Here is a 25,189-nt window from a genome sequence, read left to right on the forward strand (position 1 = left end):
TGCTCAATTAGACAATTCCCTGGAGGAACCATCATAGCGTCTCTTGTAATAACCGAGATCCCAATGAATGATGACATATATTAATTGTCAAATGAAACAAGACTGCTTTCTCGTCCAGAACTCCATGCTAAAACATAATCGTATGCGGGTATCACACAAGACATACCAAGTATAACAAATCAGCACACTCGTTCTCGTCAGTCGATCTCCATTGCGTCAGCATCAGCGTCCGCGTCAATATCCACACCCACACCCGTCGACGCCATGCCGGCCGCACCTTCGTTCAAAAACTGCTGCTGCTGGGCCGCAGCCGCCGGGGCGACCCGGACGGGCGTGGCAAAGGTGGCCCGGGACTCGGGGCGCAGAAGGGGGTTGTTGGCGGCGGCCTTGGCGTCGCGCTCGTCCTGCTGCCTGCGGCGGTGCCTCTCGCGGGCCTCGATGATGGCCTTGCGCACGCTGTCCTGCTCCTCGGGCACGCTGACGCTGCGGACGCCGTCGTCGTACAGCACCAGCTGCATGCCTGCCAGCTCGCCGTCCTTGTTGGGGAGGATGGGCCGCGGCACGCTGCCGCCGGGGGCGCCGGGCATGCCCGGGACGATGCGGTTCGCGCGCAGGTGCCGCTCGACGTCGGGCAGGAAGACGAGCCGGGCCTCGTCCGGGTCGCTGTCGGCGTCCGAGGAGAGCTCGTCGTCGAGGTTGTAGATGTACACCTTGTGCTTGGTGTCGTCGAGGAGCATCATCTCGTCGCCGCCGGCGGTCACTGCAGCGCCAGGGACGGCGGCGGCCGAGGATGAGGGCGACGATGCGGAGGCATTGTTGGCGAAGTGTGAAGCAGGAGGTTGTTCGACTGGGACGTAGAGTTTGGAACCATTTTGTTCTGCGATGATGAGGTCAGCATGTGTGCGGTCGATGCATGATGCACGGGAAAAGAAATACAAGTCAGGATGATACTGATAACAAAAAATAGCTGCAAGTCTTACCTAAATTCAACAGGCTTAGTCTTTTGGATAACCTCTCATTGTTGGCATCCTGAGAGTCTGCTTTCCTCTTTCGGCGGATGCTCTGCTGCTGCTGGTGATGCTGGCTGTACTGGTAGTTGGGGCCGGAGCTGGGGCTGGGGTCGGCGTTATGGAACCCCTCCATGGGTACCGGCATGTGCATGGGCACGCCCGGCATGGTGCTGGCCTGTGATGGGCCGTCGTGGAAGCTCGAGACCATCATTTTCTCCTCCCTCTCTCTCCCGACCGACCACTTTCCCCAATCAGATCGCCCGGTTGTCGACGGTTGATGCAGTGCAAGATAGGACTGTGTGAAAAAGCCGATGCAGCCCGAGACTGAGTCACAGGCTTCCGATATTCGCAACAAACACAATCAATCAGCTGGAGATTGGTTTTAGACTGCTGGGCCGTCGATGCAGTTGTCGCGAGTGCGCAGTGGCAGCGTCAGCGTCAGTGGCAGCGGCAGGCTTGGCTGGGGCTCGGGCAGCTTGAGGATTGTCACTGGGGTGCGAAGGGTGCAGAGCCGGTCGGGAGACCCAGGGAGGAGCTCGCCCCTTCTTGTACCGGCTTTGACTCATTCCAGAAAGCTCTACGACCCTTCTAGAGGGACCGTCCCCTCCTCGCCCAGCGCCAGCACCAGCGCCAGCACCCACACCCACACCCGAACCCCGCGATCGCCACTGCCAGCCGCAGGGTCGCCCTCCAACTTCCTCACCAAGAAAGCTCCCGCAGCAATCTGCCCCACCACCGCCGCATTCCTGAGGTCGTCAACGAGAACGTTCACATCTTTGTCCTCGACTACACAGATCCGGTGCTTTTCTCAACAAAACCCCACAGCAGAAAATACAAACAATACCACACCTCTGCCCATCATGTACGAGGGCAAGTGGACCGGCCTCACGGTCCGCAAGACCTTCTTCGAATATTTCGAACAAAGAGGGCACACGATAGGTGCGACACAGTCATGCCATCTCCGGCGCAAGATTCAGTCTTGGTCGGGCATATGGAGTCAATTGAACCCAGCTAACCAATGTTGAACTCATACTGCAGTGCCCTCGTCCTCCGTCGTCCCTCACAATGACCCCACGCTCCTGTTCACCAATGCTGGCATGAACCAGTTCAAGCCCATCTTCCTCGGCACCGTCAACAAGACCGACCCAATGGCCTCCTGGAAGCGCGCTGCCGACTCCCAGAAGTGCATCCGTGCCGGCGGCAAACACAACGATCTCGACGATGTCGGCAAGGACAGCTACCACCACACATTCTTCGAGATGCTGGGCAATTGGTCCTTCGGCGACTACTTCAAGAAGGAGGCCATCCAGATGTCCTGGGAGCTTCTGACCAAAGTGTACGGTCTGGACCCCAAGAGGCTGTACGTCACCTACTTCGAGGGCAACCCAGACATGAACCTCGAACCCGATCTGGAGGCCAAGGAACTTTGGAAATCCGTCGGCGTGCCGGAGGACCAGATCCTGCCAGGAGACATGAAGGACAACTTCTGGGAGATGGGCGACCAAGGTCCTTGTGGCCCTTGCTCTGAGGTTCACTACGATAAGGTGGGAGGCCGGAATGCTGCCCACCTCGTCAACCAGGACGACCCATTGGTGGTCGAGATCTGGAACAATGTGTTTATGCAGTACGACCGGCAAAAGGATAGGTCTCTGAAGCCGCTTCCTGCGAAGCACATTGATACTGGCATGGGATACGAGCGTCTCGTCTCTGCACTGCAAGACAAGGTTTCCAACTATGCCACAGATGTCTTCACGCCCCTTTTCGCGCGGATACAAGAGGTCACGGGAGCACGGCCATATGAGGACAAGTACGGCAAGGATGACGCTGACGGCATTGATACTGCCTACCGTGTGGTCGCCGACCACATCAGGCTGCTCGCCTTCTCCATTGCCGATGGCGCGGTCCCAAATAACGAGGGAAGAGGCTACGTTGTCCGAAGAGTGCTCCGTAGAGGCTCACGATACGCCCGCAAATACTTCAATGTCGAAATCGGGTCGTTCTTCTCCAAGATTCTACCTGCTCTCGTCGCGCAGATGGGCGAACAGTTCCCTGAGATTCTCAAGAAGCAGAAGGATATTGCTGAGATCCTTGACGAAGAAGAGGTGGCTTTTGCCAAGACGCTGGATCGCGGTGAGAAACAATTCGAAAAGTTCGTTGCGGAGGTGAACAAGAAGGGCGAGAAGAAGCTCTCTGGTCTCCAGGTTTGGAGGCTGTACGATACGTACGGTTTCCCCGAGGATCTGACGAAATTGATGAGCGAGGAGCGAGGACTGGAGCCAACTGACGAGGCTGACCTTACTAAGGCGAGGGAAGAGGCACGTGAGGCCAGCAAGAAGGTCAAGGACAAGGCGCAGGCATTCCCAAAGCTCAACGTGCACCAGATCGCGGAGCTTGAGAACCAACACAACCTGTCCAGGCCGGATTCCGAACCCAAGTACGGCAAGGGAGACATCACTGCAAACGTGCAGTTAATATTCACGGGTGAGAAATTCGTCAAATCCTCCAAGGACATACCAGCGGAGACCCCACTCGGTCTCATCCTCGATAAGACAAATTTCTACGCCGAGTCTGGCGGTCAGGTCGCTGACACGGGCCGGATTCTCGTGGACGATGATGTCGCCGAATTCAAGGTCCAAGACGTACAGGAGTACGGCGGGTACATTGTGCACATCGGCTACTTTGACCACGGTTCGCTGTCATCGGGCGACAAGGTGATTTGCGAGTACGACGAGCTCCGTCGTCAACCCATCCGCAACAACCACACGGGCACGCACATTCTCAACCACTCCCTGAGGGAAGTCCTGGGCGACGATGTCAACCAGAAGGGCTCGCTTGTGGACGATGACAAGCTGAGGTTTGACTTCAGCCACAAGCAGGGTGTCACAAATGCGGAGCTCAAGAAAATCGAGGATGGCTCCAATGCGTACATCCGTCAGAACTGCAAGATATACTACAAGGATGTGGACCTTGAGGCTGCGAAGCAGATTGAGGGTGTACGCGCCGTGTTCGGGGAGACATATCCCGACCCTGTCAGGGTGGTGAGCGTGGGTATCGAAGTGGACACTCTTTTGGAGAACCCCAAGAACCCCGAGTGGAGGAAAGTCAGTGTGGAATTCTGCGGCGGTACCCATGTGGACCAGACCGGAATCATCAAAGACCTGGTCGTCGTCGAAGAGAGCGGCATTGCCAAGGGTATCCGAAGAATTGTCGCCTACACCGGCGACGCGGCACACGATGTGCAGCGGATTGCCCGCGAGTTTGCAGGTAGACTCGAGCAGCTGGATAAGCTGCCTTTCGGACCGGAGAAGGAGGACCAGGTGAAGAAGACAGGCGTGGACCTCAACCAGCTCACTGTCTCGGTGCTCGACAAGGAGGATCTTAAGGCCACGTACGCCAAGATCCAGAAGGGTGTCGCGGACGAGCAGAAGAAGCGTCAGAAGGCCGAGAGCAAGACCGCCCTGGACACAGTGACGGGACACTTTGCGAAGCCCGAGAACAAGGAGTCGACGTGGTTCGTCGGACAGCTGCCTATCAGCGCCAACATGAAGGCTGTCAGCGATGTGATGACGCACTTCAAGAGCAAGGACAAGACCAAGAGCGTGTATGTCTTTGGTGGGTCCAAGGAATCAGGTGTGGTACATGGTGTCTACGTCGGAACGGTAAGTCCAATACATCCCTCCCTTACTTCAGGGCGTGCCCAGTCTGACCGTATTCACAATCTAGGATCTGGCTTCGAAGGGCATCACCGCCGAGAAGTGGTCGACCACGGTCACAGAGATCATCGGCGGGAAGGCAGGAGGCAAAGAGCCCACCCGCCAGGGCGCCGGAACGCAGCCCGAAAAGATCGAGGATGCGGTCAAGAAGGCCGAGGAGTGGCTGGTCGCGGAGATGGAAAAGCTGAAGGTTTGAGGGAGGCATTATATAGAGCCAAGGGGGTGTTCATAAATCCTGAAACCATCGGCGCTTTTGCTCTGGTCCCACTGATCCGCATGCATCTCTGATGGTGGGATCTACGCAATGTATCATTATTTACTATGCTTTAAGTCGCTGCCATAAAGGGCCGAGACCGATGTGCAGAGGCTATGAGGCTCACTTGACTGGTGCGTCTTGTACAAATCATTCGGTCGATTTCCAACCGATCTCCACTCCGGCGTGGAGAGTAGTCCGGCCACGATACACCAACTTCCCTTCCTGTTGAGCCCTTGCTGTTGAAATTGTTCATTTCCATGATTGACGCTTACACCATAGCGGCATCGAGGCTTGCTTCTGTCAGTGAGCCAGCGATGTTGTACTTATGCCCCATCGGCACAATAGTACCCGTACAGACTTCCCAACTGAAAGGGTGTCGTTGGCAAGCTCACAGCGGATAGCGCTCACAATAGTGGTTGAGGCTGAATACGTGATTGTGAATGACCAATCCTATCCAAATGGGTTGGGAGCAGCGACGCGACCGGGCCCCCTCGAGAGGAAAAGTGGGGGGGAGGCTCCACTACATCCTCCGATAGTTCCAGGTCATCATGACGCTGGCGTTGCGGTACCAGCTCAGGAGGGGGTTCTCGCCGTTGCGGGTCTCGCAGTCCTCGACGAAGGCCCAGCTCTTCATGAACTCCTCGTGGGAGCGCACGCGGCTCAGCCTGCCGGTGATGCTGCGGTAGATGGCCTCGGTGGTGTGGAAGTCGGTGGGGAACATGATGTCGAAGTAGCCCTGGTGGACCTAGAACATTTTCAAGAGTGGTTAGTCACTCGGTCATCAAGGGCGTCAAAGGGCTGATCAAGCAGGTAGATTTCGGGGCTGTGGACTCACCAATGGCGTCGAGACCGGCACCGGCCGCCTCTGGTACCTCGTCTGGACGATCGGGGCGTTGAGCCCGCGGATGGCGTCCGGCAGTGAGTGGAAGTCGCTCGTGACTAGCTGGTGGTTGGGGAAGTAGCGCTCCAGCACCTCGAAGAAGCCCATGAGCCTCGTCGGGATGTACTCCGGCTCGCTCAGGCCGTTTCCACCCCCACGGCCGCCCCTGGCGAGCCAATCCTCCCTGAACCGCCTGCGCGCGGCCGCCCACCACGGCTCGCTCTTGGGCACGCCGAGCCCTGACTTGGAGTAGTACGGCAGGGGGTAGACGCCCTCTGTGGCGATGTGGCGCAGCCTCAGGAAGCGCTGTATGTCCGGGTCGGTGACGGGGCTGAAGAACTCGTGGAAGTCGCCATCCTCGTCGACCAGCACGGTGCCCTGCAGGGGCTCCTCGGTGCGCAGGTCGTAGCGCAGGACGTCGTGGGCGAAGTTGTCGAAGACCTCGAAGGCCAGGAAGAAGCAGGGGCTGGGCACGGGGTCCTTCCAGTCGAAGACGGACTTGTTGATGATCTCGACCTTGTCGCGGTGGCCCTTGGACTCGGCGGTGGCCATCAGGCTGCCCTTCTGCACGCTGGCGAGGTTGGAGCTGATCTCGATGACCTTGTAGCGCGTGCGCTCGTACACCTCGGGCTCGACGTCGCGGATGTAGTCGAGGATGTTGAGCATCAGGGTTCCGCGCCCCGCGCCCATCTCGTAGATGATCAGGTCGTGGTACGGGAACGAGGTCTGCCGGTAGTTCTCGCACAGGTAGCGCGCGACGGCCTCGCCGTAGTAGGGCCGGAACAGCTCCGTCGGCGTGTACCACAGCTGGCGCGTGTCGGACTGCTCCTTGCTGTCCAGCGCGTCCTCGAACTCGCTGTAGCGCCGGCTCAGCAGGGCGTGGAACTCGAGCTCGTCGCGGATGGAGCCGAAGTCAAAGGGCTCGCCCGGCGTGAAGATGACGACCTGCTTGGAGAAGTAGCCGTAGTGAGGATTGTAGAGGCTATCTGTTTATGCATGTATTCCATGGTCAGCCGGCCAGCCAGTCAATTACACATCAAGCCACCCTCTGGGGTGAACAGGGCCCAACCAACCCTCGATGAAGTCCCGCATAAGCATCTTGACCCTCCTCGGCCGCTCCCTATAGCTTCTCAGCTCCTTGGCCGTGACAGTTGGAAACCGCTTGAGATCCTCGGTCCGGTCGCCGGACGAGACATTGCTGCGCTGCTGCCATTGGCGCTCCTTCTCGGACGTGGAGAGGGTGCCCCTCCTCTTGTGCTCAGACGAGAGGGCCCTGAGCTGGCGGAGCTGGCGACCCTGGTGGATGGCGCTGGCGAGGTTGGTGAGGTTCCGCCGAGACTGGCAGGCTGGATGGCCATGCCGGAAGAGCTGTCTGAACAGCTGTGTCACTATGGGAGAATCCATAGCTGGGGCTGTTTGACTCCAGGGGAGAGAGGAGGAGGTCGTGTGCCCGTGTGCCCCGTGTGCCCCGTGTGCCCGTGAGAAGGTGGGAAGCTCTTGTGTGTGCAGCTGCCAGTCTGCGGGAGAAGATCCAACGGTGGAGGGCAGCAAGGTGTGATTGGTCGAAGCTCTCCACGATGGGACACCCAGCTCAGGGCAATTGGCAAGGGTCGACAGGCTATGGGGCATGGAAGTCCAATGAATCCTCACAATGCATGACATCAATGCCGCAATCGGCCAGAGGTGGGCTGAAATTTTGAGAGTAACAAAACAGAGCTGATATATATTGACTGCTGTTGTTGCCTTGCAGCCTGGGGTGTATACTAATTAAACATGTCCCAAGGCTGACGTGTGACACACGACGTTTGCCGAGAAACAAAGAGGGCACAGGCTGCTCACCAAGCGACGCCATTTACACCCGTCATCATGCCTCTTAACATAAGAGACCACGCCCGCCTGTACGGCTCCGCAGCCCTTGCGGTTGCCTTCTTCGCGGGCATTCTGGTCACCCTCGGCTTCAAGGACGTCTACCCAGATCTGGAAAGGCGGTACAAGGCCTCCAAAAAGAAGAAGTCATACCCTCGCGCGCGGCGCAACTCAAACGCATCCATCCTCACATACGACCCTAGACGCAGCAGCATCTTCTACGGCGACCCCGTCCAGCTCGAGGACCACGACGATGGCGTCAACTTCACCGACTCGATGGGCGCCGGCCTGCCCGTCATCTCGGACGGCATCGAGTCCACCATCGGCCACACGCCGCTGATCCGCCTCAAGGCCCTGTCGGCGCTGCTGGGCCGGGACGTCCTCGCCAAGGCAGAGTTCCTGAACGGCTGCGGCGGCTCGCCCAAGGACCGCGTCGCCCTCTCCATGATCCTGACGGCCGAGCAGGCCGGCCTCCTGGTCCCGCACCGCGGCGACACCATCTACGAGGGCACCGTGGGGTCGACGGGCATCTCGCTCGCCACCCTCGCGCGCGCCAGGGGTTACCGCTGCCACATCTGCATGCCCGACGACCAGTCGCACGAGAAGAGCGACCTGCTGCGCCAGCTCGGCGCAACCGTCGAGCGCGTCACCGTCGCGCCCATCACCAGCCCCGGCCACTTCGTCAATCGCGCGCCGCCGCGCCGCCGAGCACGAGGGCGCCCATCGCGACGGCAGCGTCGGCTTCTTCGCGGACCAGTTCGAGTCCGAGGCCAACTGGACGGCGCACCTGCGCAGCACGGGCCCGGAGATCTTCGCGCAGACGGGCGGCGCCCTGAGCGCCTTCGTCGCGGGCGCGGGCACCGGCGGCACCATCAGCGGCGTCGCCCGGTACCTCAAGGAGGAGGCCGAGCTGGGCGACGCCGTGAGGGTCGTCCTCGCCGACCCGCAGGGCAGCGGGCTGTACAACAAGGTCAAGTACGGCGTCATGTACTCGCCCACCGAGCGCGAGGGCACCCGCCGCCGGCAGCAGGTCGACACCATCGTCGAGGGCGTCGGCGTCAACCGCATCACCGAGAACTTCGAGGCCGGGAGGGAGCTCATCGACGACGCCGTCAAGGTCACCGACGAGCAGGCCTGCAGGATGGCCCGCTGGATGGTCGAGAACGAGGGCATATTCGCGGGCAGCAGCAGCGCCGTCAACCTCGTCGGCGCCGTGGCGACGGCCCTGAGCCTGCCCGAGGGGAGCACGGTCGTCACCATTCTATGCGATTCGGGGCAGAGGCACCTGAGCAAGTTCTACAAGAAGGTCGCTGAGTTGGGACTGGATGAGGAGCACAATTCTCTGGATTTGCTTGCACTTTTGGGACTTGAGCGGCGCGAGAGGTAATGACATAGCCATGTTGCGTGCCCCCTGCTTCAGCTAGCCTCTATATCGTCAAGACGTCAAAACATCAGAACGTCTCTGAAAGAAAAGAAAATGAAAAAGTGGACCTCCATCTTCGAGGATTGCGCGGTGCTTTAGCCCCTGAGGTGAGACCGCGACACAAGTTTGTGCAGTAGAAGTTGACAGAATTAGGTCCCTTCTTGAGAAAGGCAAAACAGAGGGAAGAGCTTCGAGGCCGCAAATCATAAATCCCTCTTGGATATCAGCTTATCCTGACCGAGGCTCCCTCCTGATACGCCACAAACACCTTCCATGAATGACGTCGAGAGCAAATGCTGAGAAAGTGGCTCAAAAAGCAGGCAGGCGAAGGTGGTCACGATGAAGGTCAGACCCGAAGTATAATGTCTCAGGACTTCATGGGTCATCATGACACCGTTTGCCGTTCCGTGCTTAGGAGAACTATACACGAGTTAGGACGCCTGCTGGCTTGGTAGGCTGAGCGGGTTGTACGGGGTTCACATACCTTCCAGCGGTTTCCACACACAAGGCACTCGCAGAAAGTGGTCATAGGCTCGTCGGCACTGCGGGTCTGAGCCTGGTTGTAGCTGACCTTCTTCTGGCCACACTTGCCACAGGTGAGGGCGTCGCTGATAGATTTCTCGGGCTGGGCAACCTGGGCCTTGTTCATGTTCTCTTTCTCAAGCTTGCTGTCGCGCTCCTTGTGCTCCTGGGACTTGAGCTCGTCCTGGCTCATCTTGACGAATTCGGCGGGGGCAATCTCGCCGGACATGACCCTGCGACCCAGTTCGCGGTTGCTCTTGACCTTGAGGTTCGAAAACAAGGACTTTATCTTTGCTTTGTACTCGGTACCCTCGCCCTTGAAGTGCTTGAAGGCGGCAGCCTCTACCTCGACAGCCTTTGCGACCACTACCTCCACGGAGTCGGTGGATCGGTAGGCGAGTCCATTGTATAATACACCGACGCTGTTGTTCCGAATGTCGGAAGAGGTGCGCTTGAGATCGACCTTGTCCGTCTTGAAGTGGCGCTTCTCGGTGTCGCCCTGGTAGGGCTGGTTGGCGGAGGGCGTTGGGGGAGGTCCGGGCGAGGCGGTGTTGGACGGGGTGCTGGTGCGCGAGGAGGCCATCTTCATCTTGTGGCGCGCATCGTTCCTGGCACTGCCCTTGTTACCCACGCTCTTCCTCCATTTCTCGACGACCCTCATGGCGACCCCGGCGATCTCCTTGTTAGTACTACTGCGGAGCTTTCCTGCGTGTCTACCAGCGCCGGTCTTCTGTTGTATGGAAGTCTGGATCAGTGATTGTTTCCACGTTGGGTTCATGTGTGCGGGTGGCAAAGAAATCAACGACAGCGATCGTGTCGGGGCTTCTTTTCAGCAGATTCTTGGGCCACGTTTTGCGCCGACGAGGGGAATAATACTAGAATGGGCCAGACGTACACGAAGACTATCCTCACTTGGCGGGTCTGACGTCTCGAAGCCCTTGAGCATGGCGAGGATTGTAGAGTCTGGCTCCCCGCCGGTCACGGCCTTCGCAAAGGAGGTAAGCTTGTCGGCCAGCTCCCTCTCGGCCAGTTCCCTCTCGCCAATCTCCTTCTCGTCGAGCTCCCTCTCGTCGACCTGACTCTCGCTCATTTTGAATTCGGGATCGGCGTCGCTTTCAAGAGTGGATGAGACAAGAAGCGGGGTCCGGGGGGCCTCGGGCTCGGAACCAGGTCAGTCGGAGCGAGGCTGAGATTGCGACAGCGCAGGTCAGACCGCGACTGAAGGGCTAAGCCTGAAGCAAAAAGATGCTTGGAGACCGGGTATCGACGGAAACCGCGGGCCCTTCTCTGGCGATGTGGACAGAGAAGCGCTGGGTGACGGTCAGATTGAGGGATGGAGGGACGTCAATGACTGAAAGCGGTGGTGCGAAAAGTGGTGGAGGTTGAACGCGGCTCCGCGGCGTGCTTGCATGCAACCGACCGACGATTGCAATTGGCCCGTGCCCCCTTGCAAGGGCAGGTTGGGGAGCTCAAAGGTGCTGACCTGCCTGTCTGCACGTAAACCCCAGCTGCTGCAGCGGGGCCAGAACTGTTCCAATTGACCCAACGAGCTTCTGTGCATGCACAATGAAAGGTCAATGTTGTTGTTTGCTACAGCACCCTTGCATCATATGGTCACTCTTTCATTCCCTCTGGAAATATAGGAGCAAAGATTTCGATCCGCTAGCTTGCCTTGGTTGAAGCACCTTTGTACCCTACACGAGGGTCATTTATACTGGCAGCAAGACGACAGCACCCAAGACGCATGCTGAAGGTACTCGTTAAATTCCATGGCCTTGTTCAGAGTATAGCAAGGGTTATCAGAGCATACCGAGCTCAACGTATCGATCTATCAGATGATAGGTAACCTGGTCAGTCTTATATACAGACCGTGAACTTCTTTGTCATGTCACCCATCCCGCAAACAGTATGCTGTATGGGCGCCTGGGTGGTTGTGTACAGAGGCAAGGACACGGTAGTACGTGGGTCCGCTTGAGCTTTGCGTGTGTGTACACGCCCGAGATGATATCTTTGTTCCCTTTTCTGTTCACCTCACTTCAGCTTGAGAGGTCACCTACGGCCTATATTCAGTTTGAAGCATGATGATAAAGGGCCACATGGATTCTTGACCTCACAATTCTCCAACCCGGGCGGATTCAAGTGAAATCGAGATGTTGATGGCATGTTGTATCAGTGATCAGCAACAGCTGGGAAGCAAGTAGCTCTCTTCAGGAGCGAGAGGTTTCGGGACGCAGTGCAAGCCTGTGTTCGTGGTTTTACATTGAAGCCTCCTCTCTCCAGCCCTCTCGGCTCCCGATCCTCAGATAGGCACAAAGAATGGCGTTTGAACTAAATATTCGAAAGCATATGACCGCGTCGAAATAGGCAAACCGTTTCCGGAAATGTTCTCGAAGCTCCCGTTGCCAAGGCGTGGAGCCGAGCCGAGGCAACAGGACGTGGCATCTGGAGCTGCACAGCTGGCGCAGCTGCAGTCCCTGCCGATCCCCCAAAATTAGGTTCAACGTCAACTGGAACGTCCCGATTGGCGGGGCCTGGAAAGGGGGCTGCCATCAGCCTTATGGATTTCGTATCTGGCCGTGCTGTCGTATCCATCATCTCGTGTCACTGCACACTTCACGACACAGAGCGGCGCCACCTGTTCAACGACTCTGAGGTATACCACTCCCTCAACGCCCAGATCGAACATCTCCCTGACGATGACCTGAGAAAGCCGTGCTGCGTTCACTCCGAGCCCCCCGTCCGCGATGAGCCCGCTCTCCTTCCTCCGGAGTGTTTACACTCTCGACACTCTCGACACTCGCTTCACGACATCGACTACAACCTCGTACAAGACAGTCATCGACTCGCGCGGTGAAGAGGGTATAAGGGATGCGCAAAAGGAAAAGATTGCCAGCAGGGCAGCACCTTCAAAATGGAACACACCAGAGTTCTACCTGTACCTGGCCGTCGTGTTTACTTGCATACCGTTGATGATCTGGATCCCATATACTGTGTCAAGACGTATGCACCTCTAGGACCCTTCGACGTGGAGCGATGCTGATAGATGGAAGCCTCTGACCCGCGGTGGGAGAGATATCAACACAGGCTGACAGATGGCTGGGTTCCGGGGCGAAAGATCGTGAGCAAACATGTATTCATATGCTAATCCAAGACATCATGCTAAGAGAGTTCCCTAGGACAACACGGATTCCCAGTACCGCAGCTTCCGACAAAATGTCCCGTACTTGGCCCTCCTCCTTGTATTCCATCCGTTGTGTAGAAGGGTATGGAACAAGTTCAAGCCCCTTCCGCCTCAGAGCAAGACGCCCCTCGCCGACCAGGCCGAAGCCCGGCTGGAGCAGCGCGCCTCCTTCGACTACACCTTTGCCATGATATTTCTCGCTGCGCTGCACGGCTTCTCCATGTTTAAGGTGATCGCGATCCTTTGGATAAACTACAACATCGCAACAGGCCTGCCGAGGAAATTCATCCCAGTCGCATCATGGGTTTTCAACATTGCGACGCTATTTGCGAACGAGTTATGCCAGGGCTACCACTACAGGGACATAGCGGCGGTGATCTCGGGCACTTCTCCCATGTTGCTCCGGACAGTGCCCGTGCACAACGGCCTCGTGGATTGGGGTATGTGGCTGGACAGCTACGGCGGGATCATGGGGCGCTGGGAGGTTTTGTTCAACATCACCGTCCTGAGGCTGATCAGCTTCAATCTGGATTACTACTGGAGCCTGGATTACCGGGGCGCAAGCCCTATCGAGGTAGGCAAATCCCATCCTCGTCCCATCGCATCACTTGAGATACGACACTGACAGATCTAAGAAGAAACAACTCGACCCATCCGCTCTCTCGGAGCGAGATCGCGTGACCATACCCGCTTCGGCTCGAGACTACACCTTCCGCAACTACCTCGCCTACGCGCTCTACGCACCACTGTACCTCACGGGGCCCATTCTCACCTTCAATGACTACATATCACAGCTCCGTTACCGCCCACACAGCATCGAGACCAACCGCACCGTGCGATACGCCGTGCGCTTCCTGCTCTGCCTGCTGTGCATGGAGCTCACCCTGCACTTCGTCTACGTCGGCGCCATCTCCAGCTCCCTGCCGGTTTGGGACTCTTACACGCCCGCACAGCTCTCGCTGCTCAGCTTCCAGAACCTCATCATCATCTGGCTTAAGCTGCTGCTGCCCTGGCGGTTCTTCCGGCTCTGGAGCCTGACGGACGGCATCGACCCGCCTGAGAACATGGTGCGCTGCGTCAGCGACAACTTCTCCACTTTGTCCTTCTGGCGCGGGTGGCACCGCTCCTACAACAAGTGGCTCATCCGCTACATCTGGATCCCCCTGGGCGGTGCGTCGTTTGCCACGCTCTACTCGTCCCTGCGGTCCATCGCCGGCTACCTGGTCATCTTCACCTTCGTCGCGCTCTGGCACGACATCAAGCTGCGCCTGCTGATATGGGCCTGGCTCATCGTCCTGTTCATCCCCGAAGCCGTGGCCAGGATGGTCGTCACAAAGAAGTTGGTCGGCAGCGAGACACGGTACAGGATGGTGTGCTGCCCTGGGGGCGGTGGCGAACGTGCTGATGATGATGGCGGCGAACCTTGTTGGGTTTGCATTCGGCCTGGATGGATTGCAGAGTATACTAAGCGGCGTATTTCACGATTTCTCTGGTAAGCTTTTTCCTCCTCACTCTAATGCTCCATGTCCAGCAGCGGTGACTAACGTTTGATCTCATATAGGTATACTATTTCTCATCACTGCATGTACGGCGATCTTCATGGGTATCCAGGTCATGTTTGAAATCAGGGAGAGCGAGGCAAGGAAGGGCATTTCCTTGAAGTGTTAGATTTACGTGTAGGATAATAGTAAACTCATATTGATTCATCCATGCGCTTTTCTTTCTCCCTTGGCTGTTATGTGAGGTGCTGCGTATTGTGGCAGCATCGCCCAGGCCTTAGAGAACATACAGTCCGACATACTGGATGATTTGACTGGGCAATGATCTTGGTACCAGCTTTCGACGCTCAACTCTCCAATTTGAGCGCAAGAGTGAGGCCACAGGATTGTGCTGCCATACTGTCCAAGGTCGAAGCATACTCCGCGCCTCCATCGACTGACTGACTGTGTCTACATTGGTTTGGAGGTCAAATCCATGAGATTTCAGATCAATTTTGTGGCCACAAGCGCTGCTTCAGTCACAACACAGAACGGCCAGACATATTCAGGAGAACACCAACACTTCGGGCAACTCATTAGGCCAATGCTGTATTATTGGTATCGTATCTCGCACGCTGAAACTATGCCAGAGCTCATATAGCTATTAGAGGGGTATATCCAACTATTATTCTACCAGAAAAAGGAATCATGCCCATCCCCGTGCGCCAAAACAATGATGCCGAATAACTTGGGACAATGGTTCGTCCGCCCGGCCACCTAATAATGATGCGGACTGATCGCCTTAGTCTCCGGAACATCATTCCTGTAGCTCCCGAGCTCGACGTCGGCGGTACTCCGCAGGGCGGCGGGCTGGCCGGCGAAGCGGCCGTCCATGCCGGCCTTCTTCTCGGTGAGCCACAGGCGGAGCCACAGCAGACCGCGGACGAGCAGGTAGATGACAACAGCCGCAACAGCGATGGCGATGATCCAGGCGGCGGTGATGGCGGAGCCCTGCTTCTCGATGTCGAGGAAGGTGTAGGTGTAGAACCCCTTGGTGGCGTGGGTGACGTACGCGAGGGCGAGGTACAGGGCCAGCACGACGATGAGCCACAGCGCGTGGATCCAGGGCGGCAGCGGCGTGCGCGGGACCACGATCTCGAAGAGGGCGAAGGCGCTGTTGAGCGCGTGCTGCGACATGTTGCTCCACCCGGAGAACTCGTCGGTGAACCACACTCCAGGGAAGATGACGCCCCAGTAGACGGCGGTCACGATGAAAGGGTACGTCGTCACCGTCGTGTAATAGAAGGCGTGCAGCGCCTGCAGGGAGCGGGGGAACCGGTCCAGCAGCGGCGTGCCCGTCCGCGCGTACGTGAAGGTGTGCACCGCCGCCGTGAGGTTGTAGAAGGCCAGCCCCCAGTAGGTCAGCACGGTGAAGTAGGAGAAGCTGTCGCCGGCTTGCTCGCAGCCGCCGTAGGCCGGGTGCGTGCAGTACCAGCCCGACACGAAGAGCTCGACGAAGATGCCGTACAGGCCCTGTGGACGAGGAGTTTGGTTAGCTGGTTGCCCTCTTGCTCTTCACATGCTCACCCCTCCTGTTGGTGCTGGGGTGGTGGGTCGCTGGTCGGAGCGGTCGAGGGATCGGCCAACATGCGCATTGGAATGGGCCGCCATGCATCGTCGGGGGCCCGGAAAGGCAAAATAGGGAAAACAGAAGTTAAGGTTTCGCTCTGGTTCAACGTACAAAGATGGCACGACACGTGCACAAGGCATACGGCGGGAGCAACCAGGACGTCTCGTACCTGTGAGACGGATCCCACAGGTCCCTGCCCAACTTGAAAGGGTTCTGGAGTCGCACCATCCTCGGCGACGGGAACGAGGGAATTGGGTGACGCAGACGTGGGCGACAGTGGACGATGGCAAGTGGTGTTGTCCGATCGATCCACCCGTTTGGTCCGCCAAGAGGAAGTCGTCAACGATTGTCGATCAGAAGCGAAAAATAAATGTAGCCAAAGACTATTCGAGGGTGGTGCAGAAACACAAAATGAGACTAGGTCGGAACGGCAGACAAGACTACCTAAGCTCGGGCGCCCTTGAAAGCCGACACACACGCAAAGCCGAGGCTTAGAACTCGGAGCCTTTTCCTGATTGAACTAAATGGACCGCAATGATGCGACCTGGACACGAATTGCTTCTTGTTCTCGACTAGCCTTATCGCCGGCACCCACTGACTGGGCAAATCACTTTGTTCACGACGAATTAGATGCGATCACATCAGAAATGCATCTGCACCAGTAACCGACGTTGGAAACTTGACCACGCTGCACACAAACTTCAATGGTCTGGAGGGGTTCAGTGGCGGGCAGAATTCAAGCAGGCCCCTCCTTTTCTGGTAGCCAGAGATATCTCGGTTGGCTTTGTGGCTGGAATGCTTGAATCGTGACCTTTGCGTGAACCGAAATGAGGTCTTCTCCTTGAGCAGAGATGTCCGTTCGGAGCCGAGTCCAGATCTGAGGTGAGCCTCAATCCGATGACAATTTGTCCCCTCCGGGCTCTTGGGCCGCAAAGCTGTCAACCCATTCACCCGTCAACTGGCATCATCGCATCCCGAGTCAAGATTCACACTCATGTCAGAGTTGCTTCGCTACGCCCGGACTCTGAGAGCTGCCGGATGGAACCCCCTCACCCAATGGTGATGATCATCTGGTGTAGCACCCGTTGATACGCGTGTCCGTGTGGTCCAGGGTGTTCCTAGCAGTAAAAGCAGGCCAGGTCGAGATTCCTTGTGCCCCCTACCGCGGTACCACAGGCTTTTCTGAGCAATCAGCAATATGGTCCAGCCAGTATACATATGTTCGCCTACTGGAACAGAGGGATTTGACATGTCGGGTTTCCCACTGCGTTTTGGGTGCAAGACACGGCTTTGACTGTCTTGATCGATTCTCGGGATATTGCGCAAACATGCTGTCTCGGCGGCATTAGCACACTCGCGAAAGAGAAGTCCGCAGGGCAATAGGGACACGAAGCCTCGTAAATTTGGCGGCGATGCAGGCAGTGATCACTTTGGTGTCGCCAGCGAGCGTTGCCACGAGGCTCGCCCCGCCCTTGTCCGCTGCAGTCAGCGCCTTGTGTTATGTGTCTCGACAGATGCGGTGCGCGGTCGGGTTCATGGTTGTGGCTTGCCATGACAGGCGACCGGTTGGGCGTCTCGTGCAGGTCTGCAGACAGATATTTGATGACTGCATGAGCTGGTGGCTCTGCAAGCTTCGGACGAGATTTGTACTCAGACCAGTGACATGAGCACGCAAATGTAGTCCGGAGCGGAGGGACGGCTCGTCCGTATGTACTGGGCTAGAACTGGGATGCAGCCAGCGCCCGGCTGACGGACGAACAAATCGAGGAGCTCCTGGGGCAAGCCGGAAACAAGACGAATCTCGGCGGGCATCGGGCATCTCCAGCTAGGGGCTCGTGGAGGATTGCGGCTCCTAGCGCGAGATTTTCTCCGGTGGAAGAACCTTGGAATCCCAGGGATCCCACACCTGGATAGATTGAAATGCCCTAGAATTGTGCTCCCGGATGGCAAGCCTTCCTGGAGAAGAAATTGTCGATACTCCTCCGAGGGGGCAAAAGTCTGCGGCAACACCGAGTCTGGCCGGGCAAGCGAGAGTTTTTTTTTCCCCTCTCTTTCCCTTTTCTCTATCTGTCTCCTCTATTGTTGCCTAAAATAAAAGTGAAAAAACGAGAAAGCAGACAAATTCTGGGGAGACGTCGTGAAGAGCAAAATCCAACCCATTAATTGAGTCGACCTCAGGGGTCAGTGCCACGGGTCAAACGCCTCGGGAGGCTGTGGCTGGACCAGGAAGATCTCTACCTAGGTACACAGGTACTCGTAATAATACCTGGCAGGGCCTGCCACAGCACTGTGGTGGTCTAGAGCTCAGGGCCCCGAGCTTTGAGGCTAGCGCCGAGATGTGCAGTCCGGTCCAGGGGCGCGGCTAACAGTCCGACATGGACAGGGGGGCCAGGCGAGGGCTACCCCAGCCTGCGCTACGAACAGCTCAGGGGGCTGGAATGGGCTCTGCGGTAGTATCCACGACCGGGCCCAAGGTTTTCATGGTTGAGGCATACGGGGGATAGTGAGTCTGAATGAATGCCCATCCCTTTGATGAGCGGTTACAGTATTGCCGCACCGTCCTGTGGTACCCAGTTGCGAGACGGAGATATATGGGTTCAGTACCAAGATTTGAAGATCAGTAACACATATCCACATGCCGACAGGCGAAATACTGTACATCCTGTACCTACCGCCCGTATGAGGCCTGAGCATCATCTCGACAGGGGGGGGGGGGAAAGCAGCAGGGCAGAGGAGACGGAGAGCGACGGCAGGGCAGGTGCCACTGTGCCAGGGCCCCAGGGACGGAAGGGGTCACTCGAAGGGGTCGTGGCTTCCCCACTGGTTCCCTTCAATTCAATCAATCGTCCCATAATGCATCATCTGCCCCATGGCAGCGGAGATTCGGCGAGGCAATAGATACAAATAATATTTACCGTACGGCATCTATCTACAGCAGATGCAATCAATTGACTGGATCAGCATTGCAATACCCCTGGCTACCTAGGTAAACTAGGGACATAATTACCTAGGTACCTAGGTAGGTAGTAGTCAGCCTAGTACAGTATCCAGAATGACGAGTGCTGCTGGACCCCATATCCAGGTGGACCCACGGCTAGACTGGCTGGTCATCCCAGGGACCCAGGTGGACTAATCCGTACCTGAACTGGTATTAGCCATCATTCCTCGTAATAGTACATGCCGGCAGCCAATCCTCCGACAAGGTTTGGCCCCAACGGCGTATCTTACTTGTTCACGACGGCCGGTGCAGTACGCAGCAGGTGTCGTTGATGACACGCTGCCCAGCACGACTTGCTCAAAGGGGACGGGGCTTTTCCAGTTTTGTCGGCGTCATGGCCCTTCTCAGAAATTGGTCCTGGGGTCATGGGACGGCCAAATGCCACGCTGCCACGAGGAGCTTGGGCCCTTTTTAGGATCCTTCGCCCGTCGTCTCGCTACGCCGCTGATCGCTGCTCTTGGACCTCGACCTCGAGCCAAAACTTCGGATGACCTGGCGAACAGACTCCGCTTGTTTTGCTCGCCTACCGGGTTCAAGGGATGGGGGCCCCTTTTTTGTTGGTCCATCCACCTGCAGCCGCAACCTTCGCCCTCACAACCACCCTCGTCCTCACCTGACCCTACGGGCCCCCTCCCACGGCGCGGCACGGAACAGCACAGCACAAGCACAGCACTCGTTGGCCAGGTCTCGGTGTGCACTGTAGAGAGGAACCTCGGTGACGGTTGATGCGAGATGATTCAGGCCGACCCAAGGCACCAGCAACACACACAAGGCCAGTTAGGTCGTGGCTACAGTTAATTAGATCAACCAGTGTGTGCGCCTCCAGCTGCAAGGGCAGTCGATCGCTGGTCTTCTCCTCCTCTTTGCTGCCTCTGCATCCTTATCCGCATCTAGCATCTAGCATTTTTGCTACTGTCTTGTCTGCAGGGCTCGGAGCTTATGTTCTAAGCCACCCAGGGAAACAAGAAGTCCTCCTTCTTCGCCGTTTCTGACCACCACAATCCCCAACCACACATCCAAATCCACAACAACCACATCTAAATCCACGTTCGTTCACATTCGTTCCCACTCTTTCGACATCCACCACAACCACCACCACCACCACCACTACTACCAGCACCGGCAGCCTCGCAGTACCGAGAACAGGCCCTAATACAACCGTCGCCCTTCATTTTACAATAGTGCATACCTTCGGCTCTCACCTCCGCCTAGAGCCCCCTAGTTTCCCGGCGCCGCTGTGCTCCAGTGCTCCAGTTGGTCCCAGCTAATACAAATCTTAATCTCCTCAGCCTCTCGTTAGTCCCAGCTCGGTCGGACTATCACCTGGAACCCACCGTCGGTCATCAAACTGCAGTCGCCAACGTCGCGGCCGTTAATCCATCTTTCCCTTACTTGATCGATCATCAGCAACCCGCGGCCGGGCGTCTCGTCATATTCTTCTCTCCTCCGTTCGCACCCTTTCCCCCCGGCGGCCAATTCAGACACATCGCCTCCGCCGCCTCTCTCTCCCACGCCTCCTGCGAACCGAATTATGCCTGCTACGACCAACGCTGTCTGCTGACTTGCTTGTTTCTTTTTCTGGAAGTCCACTGCCTTCACATGCACCGCAAGGGAGGTTACGCCCGGATGATCAGCAGCACTTGAGTCAGGACATACATCGAGCCTGCCCCTCGATTTGTGCTACATCTGCCGCCCTGTCACCTGTCTTGTGTGAGCGACAGGCTCGTTTCCCGGGAGTCTGCAGTGCGGCTGGCTGCGTGGCCTGGCGGTTGGCTGCTGTTGCCTCTTGTAACATTGTCCGACTTACTCTCCGACGACAATCACGCCCGTCGATCCCGTCGAATCCCCCACGTCCGTTTGCCGATGGTCACAGACACGCCGGTCTAGGCTGGCATCGAAGCGAGCCATCACTCCCTGCTGTGCACCATGACCACCACCACCGTCTCGCGCCCCATGGCCCACAACGACCCCTTCCCGGTACACCTGGCCCCCGAGCCACTTCCTGACCGGAGTGACACGAGGAGCCCGTGCCGAACCACAATCAGCCACTTCGATGACTCCTCGGACGACGATGACGGCTACCTGGATGCTGAAGAGGAGCCACCGAGCCCGGCGGTCTCGAGTCGACCCAACATCCCACTGCACCCCATTGCATCTATGCAGGACGCCTTCGCCGAGTCCCTGGATGAAGCTACCAAGGGCAGTCTCGAGCAGAAGCCGAAATTGAGAATCCTGGATGCCAAAGCGCGACGGGAGAAGTTGCTTGACGAGGACAAATCCGAAGGTCCGCCGAACCGACTTTGGCGCTTCCGACCCGGTCAGAGGTGCCACGAGCTGAGGAAGCTGATGGCCCAGATATCGTTCGGTGTCTACCTGCTCATAAATGGCATGGCGAACAGCAACGCCCAGGTCCTTTCCATTCTGCAGGGCCATATCGACGAGGTCGACGAGTTTTTGGAGGCGGCCATGGAGGATGTAAAATTGGCAACCCAGGACTTGAACGAGCGGCTTGACTTTTTGAAACTGCCAATGGAGAACATGGAGATCTTTGAGCAGATGCTGGAAAACAGGAAATTCCGCCTACAAATCGTCGAGGGCAACGTCAAAATCGAGCACATCCTTTCACGGACCTCGACTGCCCACACGCAGACCATCCGCGACATATCCGAGGGCCTCCGCGCGGCGAAGCAGTTTTCGCAATACCTGGCAGATAATGAGAAGGGTCAATGGCGGCAGGAGCGATCTGACGTGGTAGACGTCTTCGATGCGATGAGGGGCAACACTGAAGGTTGGTACAACGCCTTTACGGGCCTGGAGTCACAAAGCACCCTTCTTAGCGGTCTCTGTGTTCGTCTGAGCACAATGATTGTGGAGATCGACAAGAGGGCTGGGGAGGTTAGTCGACGGACAAGGGTGAGTTCCAACCATCTCCCGGGGCTGAGGAACATGTCTTTGTCCATACTGACAAATGACCAGTTCACCCTGGAACCATACTCGGACCCGGATGGGCGACCTATCCCTCGCTCCCCAGAAAGCCCTGCGCACGCCACACCGCCGCCCTCGCCCCCAGTATCCAAGGCCGATGGTCCTCCACGCATCAGGACCCTGTATTTTGGTGCACCGATGACCTCGCTTCTCGAGGCTCCCGAGAGCCCTGTCTGCTTTGAGCTCCCTGCGAGATCGGCAAAGAGAATTACACAAGATTCTGATACTATGAGGGATAGTCTGCCCGCATTTCAATACACGCCTCCCGAAAGCTCAAAGACAATACCAGAACTAGTGGTTGAGCAAGCAGTTCGACAAGACGAGGACGCAGAGGTTGACGAGTCTAGTGACGACGAATCAGAGAGCTCGGCCGATGATGGTAATGACAACGATAACGGGTTATTTATCCTGCAGCCAAGAACTTACACTCCAGTGCCCCCGGCGCCCATACCGTCCCCACGAGTCTCGGCTGCACCACGGCCGACGCCCGAAGAGATCAGCATTCATATCGAGGCCGAGGAGGACGATGATGACACGCAGTCAGAGGATTGGTTGCGCGAATCTGCCATCATCGTACCGCTGCCCCCTCCCCGTCAGAGGACAGCACCGCATCCAGACCCTCATCCGAGGCCGTTGCAGATAAAGCAGAGGCAAACGGCAGAACCACATGAGTTGGAAGCGCAGGTTTCACATCGGACTTCTTTGAGAGATCGAGTATCGCTCAAGATCGAACTTCCAAAAGACATACACGTGCCGGCGGCCAACGCGTTAGAACTCCAACTACCACGCTTCCCCACACCGAAGGACTCAGCGCAAGGTTCGCCACGCAGTAATCGACCTCAGAATCCCGCTCGCGGTTCTGAAATGGACGCACATCACCACAACAACGACGCTGCGAAACAATACGCCAGCGTCGATTACACACCTCCGGCGTTTCCAAACCTTATTCCGTCACCCGCCTCTGAACACCAGTACTTCCGCCCTGTTCAAGCTAGCCCTCACTCGCCCTTACAGCAACGCCCTCACACCGCCGGAACGGTTGGCAACAGGCCCGGGAATCATCAACGCAACGCTCCATCTCAGATGGGTATGAGCATGCTCAGCAACGTGACGACGATGACCCAGGACACCTCCGGCACCAACCGAACGGTGAAGAAGAAGCGCAGCGCTTTTGGCTGGCTGAAGAAGGCATTTTCGCTCGACGAGGAAGAGCGGGCGGCGTTCGAGGAGAGAAGGCGTCAGCAGCCTGTCAATCACTACTATGACGGTCGAAGCCCGAAATTCCTCGACGGCAAGCGGATGGATCACCCGCCATCTAGGCCGGCATCCAGCCGACCGACCACTGGGCGACCGCCGACGGGACGGCCAACGACCGGACGAACTTATACGTAATTCTAATTTGATTAATGGCAACGCACAGGCGTGCGACCTTGACCTCGCGGAACGACGACGTGAGGTTCATTTCCGGCCGCATGGCATACCACGATTTTCTCTCGACATCTCGACATCTCGACCACTCGTCGACAGATATACGACCGTCTAGTCTTTTCAAGATACCCCACCAAAATTTACAAAGCCATCTATCCGCAATCTCGAACTAGGACATCTGTACTACATTGTACTATCACTTGTGTCCAACACCCTCGGGAGGACGTGATTTACTCCCGCATCTGCATTTTTTTCTTTCTTTTCTTTTGCTATCTGCGATCGGTGGACAGCATCAAGCGAGGCCATTTCTGATCAACCCTACACTCTCAGAGCTTTGTAGGTTCTATCATCATTGTTGTTTCCAGTTATACTCATCATACACAAGCGAAGGGCGCATGGTGCAACTTCTGGGAGGGTCTGACACAGTTCGATTGGTTCAATCAGTCTCTGGGCTCTAAGACACGTGGCTTTCAGGAGAGGTCTGAGCGGTATGATGGAAGGGTGTGGTGATGAGCACCCAATGTACGATATCTGGTTACCTAGGTAATGATTAAAAATAGGAGGGCGAAGACGTGGAGAGCTCCAACCAGCGTGTCCTACACCAGCCACGTGCAAATTTTCAGCTGAATTTGGAACTGTGTTCTCAAAGAAACTTGTGGTGATCAAGACCTTGACTGCCACTTGCAATGGCAGGTTAGCCGGGCCCTTGTTTGATTCTCGCAACTGATGGTCCGACGAAAGTGGCCAGGAATGGCCGAGACTCCAGTGCAGGTCTGAGCACGTCTGCCGCGCGCCTCGCGCTGCCTCGTCACGACATCCCAAGGAAGGCACAAGCCGCGACTCGCCTGGGCAGACGAAGCAACAGGCAGCTCAGCCATGTTGGGCTTCTCGGCCGTCCTCTGGTCTGGAGCACGTACAAGGACCCGGCGACTTGTCGTTCACAAATCATGCCTCGACTCGCAGTATCGCATAGTCTTGCGGTGACGTTGGTACCACAAAATGCCTCGAGGCTACGCTCTGCGCAAAGCGGTCTCGCCCTAACCAAGCTCTTTCCTAAGGTCAGTGCCGACGTCACGCGACCTGAGGCAGGACAGCTGGGGCAGACGGCTGGAGGTCGGTGGCTATATTTAGCCACACCGGGTTCCGAGATGTTAGCCGGAACTCGGGGACGGCGAGCGATGGAGACGTCGAGATGATTCAGCCCAACAGGATCGACGGCTGCTGCCGATATGTCGGGGGCAGGGGAAGATTTGGAGGGGGGGGGTGGGGGCGGACAGCTAGCTCTGGGCTTGTCAGGATGTCGGGTTTGTTCTGGAACCATACAAAACACTTGCAAGTGAAACACAGCCATCCAACCAACAACACATCAATACGACGTATTTGCGCATACATGCAGCAGGGCCGCGCAACAAAAACTGCTGATCACGGGCGAAGGCGAGGCGGTGGTCCCGAAGAACACCCCATCGACGGCAGTTACTGTGTTAGAAGTTGTGATGGGCAAGAATGCCAAGCATAGCTTTAACCTTAAAGCCAAAAACCTTGACCGGTTTGTTATGGGATGGCCTTTCCGGGGTAAATGTATAACATAACCAAGGGGCTTTTCGAATTCGCCAAGTCGACGGGGGTGTAGTACAGATGGGGGGCTGACGTCGCTCAGACGAGCCAGTGACGGCGCCGCGTTTGTCAGGCAGCACTGGCACGGCAGCAAGGTGTTCGCCGTCGCTAGTCAGGCGTGCCAGGTGCACTTACCTAAGGCCAAGAACCGTTTCCACCATGGCATTGTGTGGCCATCGTGGCTCCGCGGCTTGGCGGCAGCTTG

The 25,189-nt window shown here is 57.1% G+C and overlaps 8 protein-coding genes across 8 annotated transcripts; 4 read left to right on the forward strand and 4 right to left on the reverse strand.

The window, feature by feature from the left end:
• Positions 1–197: 197 nt before the first annotated feature.
• INS49_002350 (uncharacterized protein) lies at positions 198–1,221 on the reverse strand (the record flags this gene model as incomplete). The annotated part of the gene is made up of 2 exons (XM_043163163.1): positions 198–877; positions 981–1,221. The coding sequence occupies 2 exons, from the start codon at positions 1,219–1,221 to the stop codon at positions 198–200; spliced, it is 921 nt and encodes a 306-aa protein (XP_043031669.1).
• Positions 1,222–1,870: 649 nt separating this feature from the next.
• On the forward strand, positions 1,871–4,919 carry INS49_002351 (uncharacterized protein; the record flags this gene model as incomplete). The annotated part of the gene is made up of 3 exons (XM_043163164.1): positions 1,871–1,949; positions 2,049–4,669; positions 4,734–4,919. The coding sequence occupies 3 exons, from the start codon at positions 1,871–1,873 to the stop codon at positions 4,917–4,919; spliced, it is 2,886 nt and encodes a 961-aa protein (XP_043031670.1).
• Positions 4,920–5,499: 580 nt separating this feature from the next.
• Positions 5,500–7,263, reverse strand: INS49_002352 (uncharacterized protein; the record flags this gene model as incomplete). Its single annotated transcript, XM_043163165.1, has 3 exons — positions 5,500–5,724; positions 5,815–6,845; positions 6,933–7,263. 3 exons carry the CDS (start codon positions 7,261–7,263, stop codon positions 5,500–5,502), a joined length of 1,587 nt encoding a protein of 528 aa, XP_043031671.1.
• Positions 7,264–7,725: 462 nt separating this feature from the next.
• Positions 7,726–9,112, forward strand: INS49_002353 (uncharacterized protein; the record flags this gene model as incomplete). The annotated part of the gene is made up of 2 exons (XM_043163166.1): positions 7,726–8,406; positions 8,483–9,112. The coding sequence occupies 2 exons, from the start codon at positions 7,726–7,728 to the stop codon at positions 9,110–9,112; spliced, it is 1,311 nt and encodes a 436-aa protein (XP_043031672.1).
• Positions 9,113–9,559: 447 nt separating this feature from the next.
• On the reverse strand, positions 9,560–10,760 carry INS49_002354 (uncharacterized protein; the record flags this gene model as incomplete). The annotated part of the gene is made up of 3 exons (XM_043163167.1): positions 9,560–9,568; positions 9,633–10,400; positions 10,566–10,760. 3 exons carry the CDS (start codon positions 10,758–10,760, stop codon positions 9,560–9,562), a joined length of 972 nt encoding a protein of 323 aa, XP_043031673.1.
• Positions 10,761–12,414: 1,654 nt separating this feature from the next.
• Positions 12,415–14,519, forward strand: INS49_002355 (uncharacterized protein; the record flags this gene model as incomplete). The annotated part of the gene is made up of 5 exons (XM_043163168.1): positions 12,415–12,670; positions 12,721–12,788; positions 12,847–13,425; positions 13,487–14,276; positions 14,413–14,519. 5 exons carry the CDS (start codon positions 12,415–12,417, stop codon positions 14,517–14,519), a joined length of 1,800 nt encoding a protein of 599 aa, XP_043031674.1.
• Positions 14,520–15,106: 587 nt separating this feature from the next.
• INS49_002356 (uncharacterized protein) lies at positions 15,107–16,187 on the reverse strand (the record flags this gene model as incomplete). Its single annotated transcript, XM_043163169.1, has 2 exons — positions 15,107–15,862; positions 16,071–16,187. The coding sequence occupies 2 exons, from the start codon at positions 16,185–16,187 to the stop codon at positions 15,107–15,109; spliced, it is 873 nt and encodes a 290-aa protein (XP_043031675.1).
• Positions 16,188–20,910: 4,723 nt separating this feature from the next.
• Positions 20,911–23,334, forward strand: INS49_002357 (uncharacterized protein; the record flags this gene model as incomplete). The annotated part of the gene is made up of 2 exons (XM_043163170.1): positions 20,911–21,870; positions 21,934–23,334. The coding sequence occupies 2 exons, from the start codon at positions 20,911–20,913 to the stop codon at positions 23,332–23,334; spliced, it is 2,361 nt and encodes a 786-aa protein (XP_043031676.1).
• Between the last annotated feature and the right edge of the window lie 1,855 nt (positions 23,335–25,189).

Source organism: Diaporthe citri (assembly GCF_014595645.1).
Source record: "Diaporthe citri strain NFHF-8-4 chromosome Unknown scaffold_1, whole genome shotgun sequence".
Taxonomy (NCBI): domain Eukaryota; kingdom Fungi; phylum Ascomycota; class Sordariomycetes; order Diaporthales; family Diaporthaceae; genus Diaporthe; species Diaporthe citri.